General features: G+C 35.2%; 1 protein-coding gene and 1 pseudogene across 1 annotated transcript; both read right to left on the bottom strand.

Annotated features, from left to right (window-relative positions):
- Positions 1-2,794: 2,794 nt before the first annotated feature.
- LOC125826817 (uncharacterized) lies at positions 2,795-11,224 on the bottom strand. The gene is made up of 8 exons (XM_049506158.1): positions 10,717-11,224; positions 9,302-9,364; positions 7,278-8,039; positions 7,039-7,170; positions 6,828-6,911; positions 5,124-5,183; positions 3,968-4,054; positions 2,795-3,342 (listed from the first exon to the last, which is right to left on the bottom strand). The coding sequence occupies exons 1-8, from the start codon at positions 11,170-11,172 to the stop codon at positions 3,058-3,060; spliced, it is 1,929 nt and encodes a 642-aa protein (XP_049362115.1). The 5' UTR covers positions 11,173-11,224; the 3' UTR covers positions 2,795-3,057.
- Positions 11,225-13,545: 2,321 nt separating this feature from the next.
- Positions 13,546-16,566, bottom strand: LOC125826658 (uncharacterized; annotated as a pseudogene).
- Positions 16,567-17,019: the final 453 nt, after the last annotated feature.

Genomic DNA, 17,019 nt, shown 5'->3' with positions numbered 1-17,019 from the left:
ATTAACCTTGAAGATAGGACTAATCAAACTTAATTTAGGGGCAATTTTGGTAAATCAGGAAAGGGGACAGACCAATTATTAATTGGAGGAATCACTGCACAAGAATTAATTATAATTTATGCTATTTTATTGGGAATAGCATATATTGTTTTCTATTTGGCTTTTTCTTGGCTAATTAAATATAGTTTTTTATATTTTTCAAATTTAATATGGGACAGGATTCTTATGATCAAGGTGATTCCCAATTTATAATAATCTTTTTTTTAATTAATGGTGAATTGAATGTAATAGATTTCAGATCCCTTCAAAAAGGAAGATTACATTAAGACCCTTGATTCTTGGATAATACTTTTGACAAGTTTACCCCTCAATAATAAAACAACATAAATGGTAAATTAATAATTTGAGATTGTGTTGTTACATTTAAAATATATACTCTGGTTTAATATGTTTATCTTATTTTCTTTGTACTTCATTCCTTTTTTAAAACACTTTAATTTTAACTTTTACATACTATATTTCAGGTCTGAATTGAAATAGAGCGAGTAATAAGATATCATAGACCATATACAAATAGATAAAAATCAGCCTATGTACCGAAAATAAATAGATATTAGCTTGAAAATATGAATTATAGTATATAGTTTTGATTAGGAGAGGGAAAATAATCTTAAAGAAAGTGTTTTGATTTTTTTCCTTGATGTTGTTCGATCAAGAAGGTGATTTTGAGAATCAACCAACAAAAAAAACTCACAGATTTCGAGAGTCACAGCTTTTCTCTCAACCAAATAAATAAAATGAGATAGGTTATATAAATGTCTATAGAATTCACAAGAGAGCACCAAATTATAACACCAGAAAATTGTACTATTAATAATAATTACTAGTCTTACAATTATAACACCAGAAATTTACACTCTTAATTATTCTTGTTAAAATAATAATTTATTTTCTTGAACAATTCATTTATTTCACTATCAACCAAAAAATAGCCCAAGACATTTTGTAGTGAAACTTTAATAGGGAAAGGGACAAATGCAAGTAAAGATTTGGTTGAGGAAGTACTATGGTTGATACTTTTAAGACATGGAACCATTTATTGTTGCATAAATAGGGTAACCTTTAATTGCTCATATGGTGGATACAACACTAAAAAGTAAAAACCACGCGTCCATCTCAAATAAGTTGAGTCGACTATATAAATTTTCATCGTTTTAATTTATCTCATCATCACATCAAATAAAAATGAAAATACAAAACTGACACCTCAATCTCAAACAAGTTGAGTCGACTATATGAATCTTCATCATTTTAATTCATCTCATCATTACATCAAATAAAAACAAAAATGACTAATATGAAAATTCATCATGAATTGACATACTTCACCTACATACCATAACCCTCAACATTTATTCGATATTGATATCGATAATGTGAACAAATTCACGCCAACTAAATTTTTCTATTATATTTACTATGGCCTTAAATGTAAGTGTATAAGGTATCCTCTACTTGGTTCTTTTGGTTGGATTCTTTGATGGTGTTAATTATGTTAAAGCTTCAAATTTGTCAACTTTTATTTGGTAAAGAATTAAATTTGATAGTTGTATATACATATTATAAGTATGGTAGTGTGGTCCTGCACACTTTATTACTACCAATTATAATTTATATTTGTACATTGAAAAAATATATTATGACCAAGTAATTGAGTGCAGAATAATAATGCTCCTATAACTTGCCGTAAGAAATTTCTTTCCTTTTTATCCTTTTTTGAGAAGCAATAATATGGTCTTTCATTTATCAAGATCCTAATATAAACAAAGCCATATTTTTATTTTTATTTTTTAAGTTAGAATGTCTAAAATCTAAATATATATTCGATTATTAATATATTATTATAGTAAATATGAACACTCCAAAAGTTAGTGACATTCGGTAACACGCACTAGTGATGGTCGTTAATGATGATTGTGAAGCATTTTTGCTAGTAATAGTGAATGACAACGGTTAAATATTATAGCTGGACGTGTTTGGAAATGAATATCTTAATAATTTTAAGATTCTTCCACATAATTTTTTTATTCTTTTTAAAATATTTTATTTATTTATTTTTGTAAGGGTGTTTTGGTCATTGTGTAAGTTTGAGTGCAAAGAGCAAGGAGAAAAGAGTAAATTTAAAAGGGGTGCATGTGATGTGGTTTAAGGCGGGGAGGAAGCAGATCTGAAATTGGTCGGTCAAATAGAAATCAAAGTCTATTATACTATATATATTCTTTTCCCAAATTGACATTACTACCCCTAGGGTGCGATCCTTCCCAAATCCTCTATGAACATGAAATATTTTGTGCACCGAACTATTTTACTCCTAAGCATCCACCTATCCATCCCTTGCCAAATTATAATCATTTTGCAATACAAATTGCAAGTTGTTCTAGACCTTCACTTTAGGCCAGTTGTTCTCAACTAAAACGTATCTTATGTAGATCCAAGAAAAAGGATAAGTACATAGTCTTACCCCAAAATTGTAAAGGTAAAGAGGTTGTTTCCGATTCTAACTGTAATTGGAAAACTCCAATGATACTCAACTTGATAATTTAAGAAAATTTATGACTAGGGTAGGATTTTTCAACATGGTGGCTAGAGGAGTTGCCATCACCTATAGATAATATAAAGATTCCTTCCCAATACATGTAGTTTTTTCAACACGTTCCCTTCATTGAACGTCCTCGTAGAGTGTAGAAATGCATGTTAAGGAAAGATGTACCAAAGCCATAAAGACACGTAAATGCAGCCATAAATCACCTCATTTGTAGGTTGAAGAAAAAAATAATAATCTTAAAACTACACAAGATTACATCCATCAACCTTTTTACCCTACCCTTTACAACTGTGCAGATTGTACAGTACTAACAAAGAGAACAATCCATACCTTGTTGTCGCCATTAAATTTCTAACTAGACTACGATTTTTTACTACTACGCCCATATCTATACCAACTAAATGTGTGTACTATCTATTATTTGTAGGAGATGGTTGTGTTTAGCAGAACGTTTAGTCGGCATGGCTGGTGGTAGTATTGTCTTCAGGCTTGGTCTTGTTGAATGATCTTTGGCTATCTAGAACTGGCATGTAAGCTTCTGTTGTTTTCTTTAGAATGTCATTAGCTCCTTTATCAGCTTTTCGTGGACTCGTTAAGTTCTTCTCTACATCTTCAAACTTAGCAGTGGCCAACGTTTCTGTTCCAACGCTCTTTGCAGAATTTGGTCCATCGATTGTGAGGCTAGCAGCTTCGTCTCTAGAAGCATACCAAGTATTGCCACAAGCAATACACTCCAGCTGAGATTTAAAAAAAAAAAAAAAGAGTCTGTCAGCATTAAAGGAAAAGATGACATAGTTGAAAAGTATATATTAGAGAGAAGTTTCCTAATGGCATTTACACCATATTCAATCTGGTTTTTCTTTGAATACAAGTAAAACTCCGAAGTGACTACGTGAAATTTAAGTGACACAACGGGCAAATTGGTCTCTATGCGAAGGTAAATTCCCTTCAACATCTTGCATGGTGGTTTAGTACAATGCCAATGAGGAGGTGAATTAGCTATTACCCTGAGAACAGAAAAGTACTCTAAAGAAATTGATTACTGTCACGTCATCTAAACACAACATGAAATTGTTTTAAGTTCAAATATCCTCCTCGCTATTACCAATCATGTTAACTCTATAGACAGATGTGTAATCAAAGACAATGTTCAATCAACTATAAAAAGCTTCGGGTGCAACAAGGAATCGCTATCATAGTAAACAATTTTCCACCCCCTCTCCCAAAAAGAAAATGAATGATATCAATAATAACAATAGTAGTAATAATAAGAGGGTACAAGAGATATCCAAAAAGAAACATAGTGACGTATATATGAAGCAAGTCTGTCTCAAACCACAAATAAAAGCTGCAAGGACAAACCGAGTAACGATCTCCATGTCCAGCCTGAATAATCTCCATGAGCCGCACTTTTTTCTCGGTGCATCTATTGCAACGAGCATCAGTCATCTGTGCCACAAACCGATCAGAAGTGAGTTACAAGAAACAACATACTCAACCTGTGTTAAGTTTTTGTAACAAGTATTGGTCATCTGTTACACAAAGTGAATAGAAATGAGCAAATAAGATATGTCAAAATGAAATATACCCCCGTCTTATAACATCATCATATCAATTTTTGCTAATTAATGATGGTGACAGATTTCTAAAACTCCTCTTTCAAGTTCTCAACATGAACAGATAATTCTTCAGAATTTTTATGAGGCTCAGTACATTGAGAAGCTACATGCCAACATTCAACTTCATAATAGAAAACAAAATCATGCTTAGCTGAAAGAGGAGATCTTTTTACTTGGTTACAAGAAATTTTTTCTCACATTTAGTGCATCTCAAATAGGGATGACAACGGGGCGGGGCGGGTCTTATCTTAACCCGCAAAGTTAAAATCCGCCCTGCTCCGCATAATCTTATAACCCTCGTAAACCTGCCCCACACCTGCATTCACCACCCCGCCCCGTGATTTTTAAAAAGTAATTTATTACCCTAATTAGCGTATGCACTGTAGGAACCAAATTTTCGTTGACTGTAATTTCTACCCAGTTGGGAAGGTTACATAATTACAATAAAAAATTAAACTAAAAAGACAAAAATATTCTTTTACCTCATTTCCAATACTATACATATAAATATAAGAGATTACTATCATAATTCATTTATTAGACAACTTACAAAAATATTTAAAAAATGCTTACTTCAAATAGCTAAAAGTAATCATATTAATTAGCGAGATCTTTCAGATCAGATTAGGGGTAGCTTCCTATTTCTAAAGCTATTTCTGCCCTAACCCACACCCTCCCCGCAACCACATTTATCCCAACCCGCCTCACCTTGCATATGCTTAAACCCTACCTACCCCGCACCCGCCCCGCCCCATTGCCACCCCTAATCTCAAAAAGGATACATGTAGTTGGTAATGAGAAATAAAGGACCAACTCTATCACCAAAGTACTAAACTAAAGTCTTCCCTGGCTAGTTAAACTAAACCTGCTTAAGTAACAAAATGATGTATAGTATAAACCTGTATGGGCTCTGGCTCCTCGGGCTCCTTGCTTGCCAACTCTTCTGCTGTTAAAGCTTCCTGAGATAAAAACGGAAGAGAACATCAAAGGAAAGCATGCTCTGCCGGCACCAATTTCCAGATTCCACAACAGAAATAAGCAATTAAAGGTTTTCAGCAAGACTAACAGCTGATAATCTCCTCATATGGCAAATAATCCCCTCGTGGGGAAAAATAATCCAAATGAACCATCCACCAAAAAGAATGACTACTTAAAACACATATTTATTCGATGTACAGAAAAAGACACATCCAATTTTGATTTACACTACTTACATAGTGCTATATATATTTATCTCCACCATGTAGTGCTATATATGTTTATCTCCACCGCAAAGAGCAGTGTCTCATTTTTTATTTCTTTCCATGATAGCTCTTCTATATTCTTGTTATTTTCATTATTATTATTATTTTTTATAAGGTTCCCTGGTAGCTTTCTTGTACAATAATTGCCGAAGATATAAGATTATGAAAGGAGGAACTAGGAAAATGAAGAAGATAGGATCAGATGAAAAATGGAAAAAGAAATATGGACAATGTTTGACAGTGTGTACTAAAATTACTTAAATATATAAGAGCAGGAACAATCAAATAGAATGTGAACCAACTTAAGTTTGAAATATCGGATACTTCTCTAAGAATCGATGAAGATATTAGTATTTATATATCTACAGGATGACACAAATAATAACTTAATACCACCCACTTCATATTCGTACCCCTGATCATATAGATGTGTATACAATTCAATACACTTCTGCACATTTCAATTAAGATATACTTTTGTTTTCACTAAAGTGTTGTATACTCGTCCTCAAATTCATACTCCTCTTCCGGTCCTCTTGTTTGTGCATCTTTCTATTTCCCATTAATAGTTCTTTAATTTTTGAGCCAGCAACACCTCCCCACAAATCAAAACGCACTAGCCTAACAACGTTTTCAGCAGCAACCTGCCATCTCTAACAATCCCTAACCTAGGTTTGGAAGAAACCTCCAAAATCTTTCCTTCTCAAATATGGAGTCTGACCCCGGTCTTGACCAAGTACAATTCAAATGTTTTAAAGATCAAGTAAGCAGAAGAAAATGTTTTATGCTTAAATTCTTAAACCAAAACCAAACTGCAAGGCAAGTTTGTACTGTCTTCTACCAAACCTAAATTAGTTTTTTCCTTGTATGGAAGGAAATGAGAACACCTTCATCCACATTACAAACCCCCCCTTTTTTGGGAGCACATGAGATTCCTATATGTACAGGCGATTGCTCAACTTCTTCATTGGTAGGAAATCTCCTGTTTCTTTCATCTTCTTTTTATGGGAGAAAAGAGAAGCCAATGTTTAATTCACAAAAAGTCTCAAGGGACAAATCATATTTTCCTTTATTTTGTATGATTACTTGGGAAAATGCTCAATTGTATTTTTGTTTTCAAAATCAGCTTCACTTTATCCGTACCTGAACGATATTTACATTTCATGAACTTCAAATAAACCTATTTAGGTTGCACCCCCTGAATTCAAGAAAAACAGTCGATATGTCCAACAAAGCAAGTCCTGACCCGTTAAGAAATCAACAAAACACATACGGACTATTATGTCAAACATTTTAGGCTATCTGCAAAAAGCATAAAATAAATCCTCAAATTCAATAAATTATTCCATGGACCCATACCTTTAGCTCATTTGGGGACATGTTCAGTATCTGAGAGGGATCCAACTCTCCTTTCAAAAGACGACATGCTAAGAGTGAGGTGTTCTGGAAATAAATTTACAGCATCAAAAACTGGAAAATTAGAAGGTAGAGACATACCCACATAGAAAATTAGAAGAAACTTAAATAAACTCCAGGCTCATACCCCCAACCCCTAATAAAAGGTACTCACCTTAAGATTGAATGTTAACTGCCTCATCTTCTGATTGTACTTCTGAAAATCAGATGAGAGGGCCTCATGTGCAGCTTTCTCGAGAGAGACTACAGCAGTGACAGCGCTGTCTGGCCATCGGAACACATCACCCTGGAAATAATCAAACAGAATAAACATTTCAAGGAAAATCTGCCCATACACTAGCACCATACATAAATACTGTCAAGAATCAAAATCATTGGAAAGAAGAATTTTACATCAGCACCGTTGTCTAGAGACTCATTCACGGGTTTTGCAGAATCAGTGTTACCAGTAAGATCAGCAGCATCTGAGCCCCCTTTTGCTTTACCATCATTTTGCACATTATCAACAGGACTGCAAAAGTACTGAATTGATTGCAACAGTTTTTCCAGCCATTTGTCACGCTGTGTTTCACCCGTTAGAACTTTGAAGTTTGAAAGGATGATGAAGTAATCTGATGCATTATTGGCACAACTGCCTGGAGTTTCTGCTCTAAGCTGACCCGACCTAGATGGTGCTTCATCATCTCTGGTGACATCCAAAGACATCATGCTCTTCTTCCTCAAAAGTCGTTTATTCTTCAATTGGTCTTCCTGACTAACAGGAGCTGCAGAATTATCCTCAGTTTCAAGGTCAGGAAGATGGCCAACTCGTGCTATAGTCTTCTGAACAAGCAGATCAATCTCATGCTGTTTGGTATCTTCATAATCCTTATCTGTCAACTTGAAAAGCCTCCTCTGTTCAGTGTCATATACCTTCTGAACAATAAAACCAGGATGCTCTTTCCGTCTAGGAATCTCCTTGTTTAATGGTATGAAGTGCACCACACACTTGTGCATGACCGACTCCGCCGGGACTGCATCTCGGTGAAAACTATAGAACAATTCCCTTGTGTCCCGTGATTGCCAACTTCCACCAGCTCTTTTTAATGCTTCCTCAGGTCGGTAAAACCACTGTCCTGTGACCATCAGGTTACCATCCTTGGTCTGAGTAATATCCTATAAGGGGAATATCAAATTGAGAAATCAAAAAAGAGATTAGAAGTGATTACCCACACTAAAATTAACAGCCAGAGAATCAAACATTACAAATAATTTCATGCCAAAACTAGAACAACAGTTCAAGAGGCTGCGGATAAAATACTGGGAAATTTTGATCAAACCGAAAAGAAAAAAAAAAGATATGATAGTTGACTCTCCAAGAAACAGATTACTTAACACTGGACTATCTGAGAGAAAGATCTCAATATAGACTCATGACACATTGTAATGTCTCTACTCCAAAACTACTTTGCTAATCCAAACAAAACTAGAGGTTAGAGGAGTCAAAAAAAACTAATCCTAAAACAGAAAAGTACCTGCATGTCCTAATGTCTAAATTTTATAATGGAATCAATGAAAGGTTGGGAGGCATACATTTGTTGTTCCTATAAGGGACAAACATATCAGTCCTACGGTTCTTTGATATAGCTGAAAAAAATGCAGCAAGAAATGACTACACCTTCCTTTCTGCCAAATTTAGAAGACATGAAACACATATGTGGCATTGTTGCATATCTTTCTCTTCCACTTCAGTTCCTCTTCTACTTCCTACCAATCAAAGGAAATACTTACCTTCCAGAAACTACTCCCCACTTTTCACCCAACTTTAATATAGATACTGGTATATGGGTGAGGGCAATTATTATCTTTTTCCAGACTAGTTACTGTTCGTCTGCTCTTTCCTTCTTAGGCTACAGTTAAATGCTTTGCTTCTGTACTCACCCCTTCCCTTTTGTACTCCCAGCTCAGGAAGTTTAATTCAGACTTTCAGAAGCAGCACCAAAGAGAGAGTATTCTCTTATGGTGCACTAGAAGAGGCAAGATCGCAAAAGAGATCCATGTGAAATTGAATGCCCTAATTTCACAGTAGAAAAGATAATGTCCTAATACATAAGCTTCTGAATAAGCTCAGATTGTACACTACAACCAAAAGCAATAGTGTAACTGACTTCATTCTTGATAATTGAACAGGAAATAGTATACTTATTCACATAAGATGTACATATCTCTAATCACCAAAACCAATCTCTCTTTTTTTTGGTTAACAGTGGTGTTAGGGCCAACCTATGCTGCCCACCAAGGCTCAAAGCAAATGGAAAGAAATCACCTTATGTTTTTTTATCTCTATTGGAATTTGAAACCTGATGTCCAAGGTTTACACCCCTTCGTGCCATACAGTTACCAAAAAAGTTTTGCATCTTCCGGGGAAAAGGAATTACCTTGATAATTGCCACATAAGGCTTCTGAAGTTGTCCTTCTGGAACCAAGAGCACGGGATCCTCCTGTATAAGAACATATTAGTAATGAGAGAAACATCATAGGTCAACAGTAGCTATATCACTTAAGAGATTAAGAGCCCATTTGGCTTAACTTAAAAAAGTAGCTTTTTAAAAGTAGTTTTTAGAAAGTCAAACTTAAGTAACTTATAAATTAAAAAATGAAAGTACCTACTTTTAACTTTTAACTTTTAACTTGTTTTAAGTCATTTTAAACTTATTTTAAGTTATTTTTAACTTTACCAAACGCTCCTTAAAGCTAAAAATGACTTAAAAGTAAGTTTGACCAACTCTCAAGTCAATTAAGGGGCAGAGTGGACCCATGAAATCACTTCCTTCAAACATTATGGATGAAATGTTTACCAATGAAAATAATTTTCATGGAAAGTGTTTTTACATCATTTTTACTATTTTCCAATGTTTAGTCAGGTACAAACATAAATAACATATCATAATCAAATGAGATGAAAGACAGGATAGGCATCGAAGGTTGAGACTAATGTAGTGTTGGTTGAAGCCGGTAATCTGGAGTAACAATTTGTATATTGTAAAGAAATATGAGTTCTGCTAATAAGCATCAGAGGCAAAGGGCAGCCCAATGCACTAAGCTCCGGCTATTCACGGTGTACGGGGAGGGGGGAAGGGTCAGACCACAAGGCTCTATTACTCGCAGCCTCACACTTTGTTTGGATGGTTGTTACATATTGTTCCATAATTTGAATAATAAACCTATCATAAAAGTAGGATACGGGGTAGAGCTACTATGAAAAAGTAGGGTAAAAGATAAAATATAATTGTTAAACAATAAATTTTAAAAATATTAAGGTAACGACACGATCACACCAAATCAATTGTTACATAAAAGGATCTTTTTGTCGTTACCTAACAATGGTCTTTACATAAAAAGGATCTTTTTGTCGTTACCTAACAATGGTCTTTACATAAAAAGGATCTTTTTGTCGTTACCTAACAATGGATTCAAAGAAACCATAAATCCATCATTAGGTAATGACAAAAAGGTCTTTTTTATGTAACTACCAATTTGTATTTTCTTCTCATTTTGTAAACAATGGATTTAAAGATATCATACAATACAACAGGTTATAACCATCCAAACAAGGTGTTACCCTGCATTTCTGCCAGATGCTGTCTCTTTTACACAGTTCAAAGGCATCAATTTTTTCATCATACTAAAAACAAACCTATGTGTGATCACATTTCAAACCCTAATTCAGCTACCAGACAAGGAAATGAGCAATAATTTTGCAAAAACAAAAACCAATCTTCAATCAATTGAATTTCCTATAGTTATTCAAAAGCATTTTTTGATGAAACGAAACAAATGAATGAAAACTCACAAGTTCGTAGCGATTTCCATCGTACTCGAACGACTCGTAATGGGTTTTCCTCCCTTTTCCTTTTCCAGTAACCCTAATAACCTCACCAACAGGCTTAGCATCTTCCTGCTGTTCTTCTTCCTCCTCCTCCTTAACCGGTTCGGGTTCTTCCTCTTCTTCTTCAACTTTCTTCAGTTTCTTAATCCTCTTCCCCCTTCCCCTCTCCTCTTCCTCCTCCTCCTCCTCGTTCTCCTCATTCTCCGGTACTTTCCTCTTCGTCCTCCTCTTATCTCTACTTTCATCCTCGTTATTCGCTTCCTCCTCTTCTTCTTCCTCCTCGTCAAGCCTCACTTTCTTCCTCTTCCTCTGATTCGCTTTCTCTTCGCCGTTGCTGGAGGCGCGTGTAGCCCGCGATGGCAGCGGCACGTCATCCTCGTCATCGCTTACCTCAACCATGGCATTCCGCCGGTTTCCCATTTTTCCGTTTGCTACGGCGGCGATGTGGTGAGTCGAGCAACAAGTGTCGAGTAAAGGTGGAATCTGTTGGACTGTACGAATAAATCAATCAATTTATAGATTTGCTATTATTCAACAAAGCTCAATTAACCAGCAGCGGAATCAGAATTTTCACTAAAATGCGTTTGAACTATGATTAAATAAATACAAGATAAAAGCTAAACAATATCTAGTACATAAATATTAAAAGTAATTTAATTAAATATAAAAAAATATTATTTTTTGTAAATTGAAATTCGAATGAACCACATTGACTTTATCTGGCTTCATTTTCGGATAAACCCGATTGACTTTATCCATATCTGGCTTCATTTTCGAATAAGCCCTATTGACCTTATCTTGCTTCGTCCATGTATTCGGCGGCGATATATTTTGACTTTCTCAAAGTTTGGGTGATGATTTTATTTCCATACTAGGGTTGTTTTATATAGTAAGTGGGTGTTTGATTAGGTTGTTTATCGAGTGGAACAATGCATATAATTTTGTTTAACAATTTGATCTATTGGTTATTTATTTAAAATGTTAATCCGCTAGTCAATCGATAAGATATCGATTGGTTGGACAATACATTAGCTAATCTTTATGATAACTTCTTTTTCGATGACGGTATTTAACAAAAAATGACTTTTTTTCACGGTGTTAAATGAAGTGAGTGAATCAAAGGAAAAATAATAGTATTAAAAACACTTAACACTTACCTCACAAAGTTAAAAACAGTTTAAAAAATTAGTAATTTTATAATAATAAATACACAATATAATCAACATATCTATTAGCCATTCAAATTTAAATAAATTACATCTCGATTTTTTAAATTTATTTTACTACAATTAGTATATATAATTATGGAAAATTACGCGGATAAGCAAACATATACTAGTTAATTAGCTAATATAGCTATAGTTTGAATTAATTATAGCTCGCAGCTTAATTTTAGTTGTAACACATACAAATACAAATTACGCATATACATACTAGTCTCTCTCCACTCTCTGCCCTCTCTCGCTCGCCTCTTTTCTCGCTCTCCCAATCTCCCTTGTCAGATATACAAATACATATGTATACCAATTACATATACAATCATCTAACAAATTTACATATGCAACTCGCTTCTCTCCACTCTCTTCCCACTCTTGCTCGCCTCTCTCCTCCATCTCCCAATCTCGCTCGCCTCTCTCCTCCCTCTCTCAATCTTGTTCGTCAAATATACAAATACATATGTATACCAGTTATATATATATATACACACAATTATCTGACAAATATACATGTACAATTCGTTTCTCTCTACTTTCTTCCCTATCTCGCTCGCCTCTCTCCTTCTTCTCCCAATCTTGCTCGCCAGATATACAAATACATATGTATACTAGTTACATAAATACAATTATTTGATAGATATACATGTACAGTTTGACCCGATATACATATACAACTCGTCTTTCTCCACTCTCTACCCTCTCTCACTCACCTCTCCCAATCTGGCTCGCTTTTCTCCTCCCTCTAACATGTAGCTACGAATCGTAATTAGCAAACAATAGTTATGGAGCATAATTAAGTTATCTTTAAGTGATTTATACGAAAATTCCCCTATTAGTTATATTTATTCTTTTTCCATTACTTAACAATTTTAGACTTTTAAAGTTACTTATTTTTGTATAATTTATGTTAATTAATATTGTATAATTTGTATTTACACTTATTCTTAAGATTAAGAAACATCTTTTTTAAAAAAAAAATCTTAACAAAATCTAACCTTTTATGACTAAGACCATACTTTTAAACAACATATATTCGGATTAATTTCACACACTAATTCATGTATTTTGTTTATTTTTAAAGAGTACTTCTTTTAGGTAAGATGAACATTTAGTTTGTTTTTTATTTTATTTCTCACTCGGTGTCCGGAGTCCACATTGGAGCTCAAACTAAATCTGGATCGTGCTCTGCAGGGCCCATTCAGGGGTGGTGCTCCCAACAAGGATTTTCTCCATACCCAGGGCTCGGCTCGGGTTAAGGGTAAAATACTTCTACCAGTGCACCACAACCCATGTTGGTAAGACAAACATTTAGTTAAACAATCAACAACGTTCCAAAAAAATTATAAATCAACAAGAAACTAAACAATTGTCATAATAAAAAAAAAACTAAACAATTGTCAAAGTACACTAAATACTCATATACTATTGGACAGAAACTGCTGTTACAACTTACGAGAGAAAATTCTGGTAGGGAGTGCTGCTCCGAATGGACCTCCGGTGCGCGATCCGAATTTAGTCTGGACGCGCCAATATGAGCTCCAGACACGGGTGTGAAACCCAAAAAAAAAGGGGGTGCTCAACGGGCAACAATACAATTCTCACAATCAAAGAATAAATGGAACAGATATATTGGAGAACTTCCTACTATTGCTACTCTGACTTTCAGCAATTTCCTTCAAACTGGTCCAAGATTTCTTCTTCCTCTTACTGGATGTTGGGACAGTCTTCTCAACATCTGTCATGGATGAACCATCCTGAGGTTCAACTTTCTTCTTGGACCCTGTTCTGTTTCTTTTCCTCTTCTTCGAATCCAACAAAGAAGTAATCGTAACTGTTGACAATGGAGTTGCAGGACCAGTCATAGGATCATCTCCAACTAGTTCAGATGAAACTATTACATTTGTGGTACTGCCCCCCAAAGCATCAAACTGTTCAGACTTTTAGGTTGTTGATTCAATAGTGTCAACTCTCGTCTTATCGATACTAGCCACTGACGTATCCAAATGTTCAGACTTTTGCATTGTTGATTCAGTAGGATCAATTCTTGCCTTGTCAATACTAGCCACTAACGTATCCAACTATTCAGACTTTCGGGTTGCTGATTCAGTAGGATCAACTTTTGCCTTATCGATACTAGCCACTAACGTGCCCAAATGTTCAGATCTTTGCATGGCTGATTCAGTAGGATCAATTTTTGCCTTTCGGGTTGCTGATTTAGCAGGGTCAACTGTTAAAGTTTTTGGTTTGGCAGGATATAGGCTTTTCATATAGCCTCTTGGGGTTCCTCTCTTTAGATTCCGATGTGAGCAGAAATGACACTCATATACAACTGAGTTCTTCGGGGGAATACCGAATGTCTTGCGTTTCTTTCGTGCCTTTCTTTTGTTCTTCTCAATCCGCGTTGTACAATTGTAGCCAGCCTGAAGGACAGATTCACACCTGTGAAATATCAATTATAAGTTAGTATGCAAGCCTAGAAAAAAGATGAAAAGTCGACAATGACTCATTCAACATTAAGGTGGCCAAAATTCAAAGTGATTAGTATAAAGTTTTAAGAAGAATAAATCAACTCCGCACATACATTGTGATTTTTAAAATAGCAGAAATCAGAAGAAGGAAAAACAACTTATTGTGCTCAGGAGTTAGCTATGTAACACATAAATGTGAAGTACTAAAAAAACACGTGAGTGCACTTCCAGAATTCAAGTCCTGAGATATAAAAAATACCAACTAGGTATAAATAAGATGAGACCAAGTTATTTTTTTGGTTTTCTGTAGTTTTATTTAGTTATTCGTTCAACCTCTAGAAATTCATGCAGATTTAGCTAAGCTTAGAACATAGTGAAAGCAAAAACCCTTATGAGTGATACCAACTAGTTGGTTATAGCTTTCCCCTAGGCCTTTGATCTAGTTATAAGAGTGTAGCTCATGATTTGTGGATTTGACACACATCACAAATTTGAACCCTGCTATAGAAAGTAGCATGGTATTAAAAAAAAAGATGAGTAGATGACACTCTCATTATTCAATGAGTTTCGGAACGTGCATCGCTGGACTTGGAGAATTTCCCAAATATCGAAAAAAAGAAGTTGGTTATGGAATTGTTGTTCTGGTTACACATAGGCGAGAGATTTGATAGAGTGCTCACTGACAATTTCATGAGGATTATTGTAACCTTTATTAGAGCACTCGCAGGAGTTGAAGACTCTGATATTGCTATGGAGCAGAAGAAGATATCCCTTTCTTACCGATCAGATGTCACAGGACCTCCAAATTTTATTCTAGTCAAGTCAACTGGTTCAGGTCAGGTCACAGGAGTGACATTTCCTGAATGAGAAGGAAAAGTATCCGAGAGAAGGGACGAAATCGAACAGTATCATTGGTCCTTTCTCTGGAGCCTAGTCTTTACTGTTCCTGGTTTCCTGACCTCCATGGTGTTCATGTATATTCCTCATCAGAAGGATGGCCTAGAAATTAAAGGTGTCAACATATTTAGCATTGGAGAGATCTTGAGGTATGTACTGTGATCCGTTGCAATTCATCATTGGATGTTATTTCTACACTGGTTCGTACAAATATCAAAAAGAGATGTCTAGGAGGGTAGAGTACAGGCAGACCTTGGTCTGACCCCTATATTAGGATAGAGAGGTTGTTTCTGATAGACTCAAGAGAAAACAATCCAAAGCAATCCAGAAAGAGAATAAGCTAAAGTGAAAGCATAACAAAGCATTCTAAACAGTACAACAAAATAATATGATACTTAATGTACAAGAAACAAAAGATAGTAACAGAACTTACAACTACTAGTATAGACGGATAGCAATACAACACATTACTACCTAGTAATGTCCTATAACCTCCTACACTAATTTATATCCCCCACAAGCTCCAATCTAACAACACATTACTACCTAGTAATGTCTTATAACCTACTACACTAATTTGTATCCTCCACAAGCTCCAATCTAAGGTCATGTTCTCAATAAGCTAAAACTACGTCATGGCTAGTCTAATCACCTCTCCTGAAACCATCCATAGCCAACCTCTCACACCTTCACACATTTGTGCATTTGCATCTTCATTCCTGAACCATCTCAATCTAACTTCCTGCATCTTGTCCTCCACCAAAACCACTCCTACCTTATCCCGAATATACTCATCTCTAATCTTATGTCTCTTACTATACCCCTACATCCATTAATGAACAAATATCCATTTTTTAACCCATACAAAATTAACAAAGTGTGTATTCATAAATGCAAGACAAATCAAACAAAAAATTTATAAAAAGCTCAAACCTTTGACAAGTAAATAACGAAGGGTCAGGTGGAACACCCAAAGACTCAGCTGATACAGCTAATCTCTGCCAAAAAAAGGCACCAAGTGAAGGTATGGAACTTTCGCCACTAGCCCAGGTAGCAATATCTTTTATATGCTCCAATTTCAGCATCGATTTCGCATTAACATGAGTTTGTTTCTTCTTCACACCTGATTCTTCTCTTAATGTAATTGAACCAGGTGCTTTACCAACTCCATTCTTCCTCGATGATTTCTTACCCATTATCTCCGTCGGAGAAAGTTTTCCGCCGTTGCCGGAGTCGGTAACGGGAGCCGCCGCCGACTTCTCTGGGTACGTGAAGCTGATATAAGCTATATTGGGTTGGCCTTACTTAAAGCCCATATTCAAAACCCATGTTAGTTTATTGGAAATAGCCAAATGCCTCCTTAATCTATTACTAAATTCTCAACTACACATTAATACTTCAATGGTTTGTTTGTTTAATTTATTTTTTATCCCTAAAATTTTATTTCTTCATTCTAATTCATTTTGAATCCACTCAAAATAGGATTTGTTTATTTTCTATTTAAATATGTTATATATATAAGGCAGAATGAGTTGGGAGATCCTTATACTTGGCTCGGTTTGTCAGTTGGACCCTAATAGTCACGACTTTGCCAACTGAACCCTTAAACACATTAAAACGCAATACTTTGAACCTCTTTTTATTCTATGTGTGTGATTGTAACACAACCGCTTACACATGAAATT

This window comes from Solanum verrucosum, unplaced genomic scaffold (genome assembly GCF_900185275.1).
Source record: "Solanum verrucosum unplaced genomic scaffold, falcon-dt-bn FXZP01000060.1, whole genome shotgun sequence".
In the NCBI taxonomy this organism is placed as follows: Eukaryota; Viridiplantae; Streptophyta; class Magnoliopsida; order Solanales; family Solanaceae; genus Solanum; species Solanum verrucosum.
Note: the sequence above shows the minus strand (reverse complement) of the source record. Positions and strands in the feature narration are given on the sequence as shown.

Coding starts and splice junctions, on each gene's coding strand:
- LOC125826817 (XM_049506158.1), bottom strand. CDS start 11,172: ATGGGAAACCGGCGGAATGCCATGGTTGAGGTAAGCGATGACGAGGAT. Junction 7,171..7,277: donor CTCTAGACAACGGTGCTGAT/GTAAAATTCTTC, acceptor GATTATTTCCAG/GGTGATGTGTTCCGATGGCC. Junction 3,343..3,967: donor GACATGGAGATCGTTACTCG/GTTTGTCCTTGC, acceptor TTTAAATCTCAG/CTGGAGTGTATTGCTTGTGG.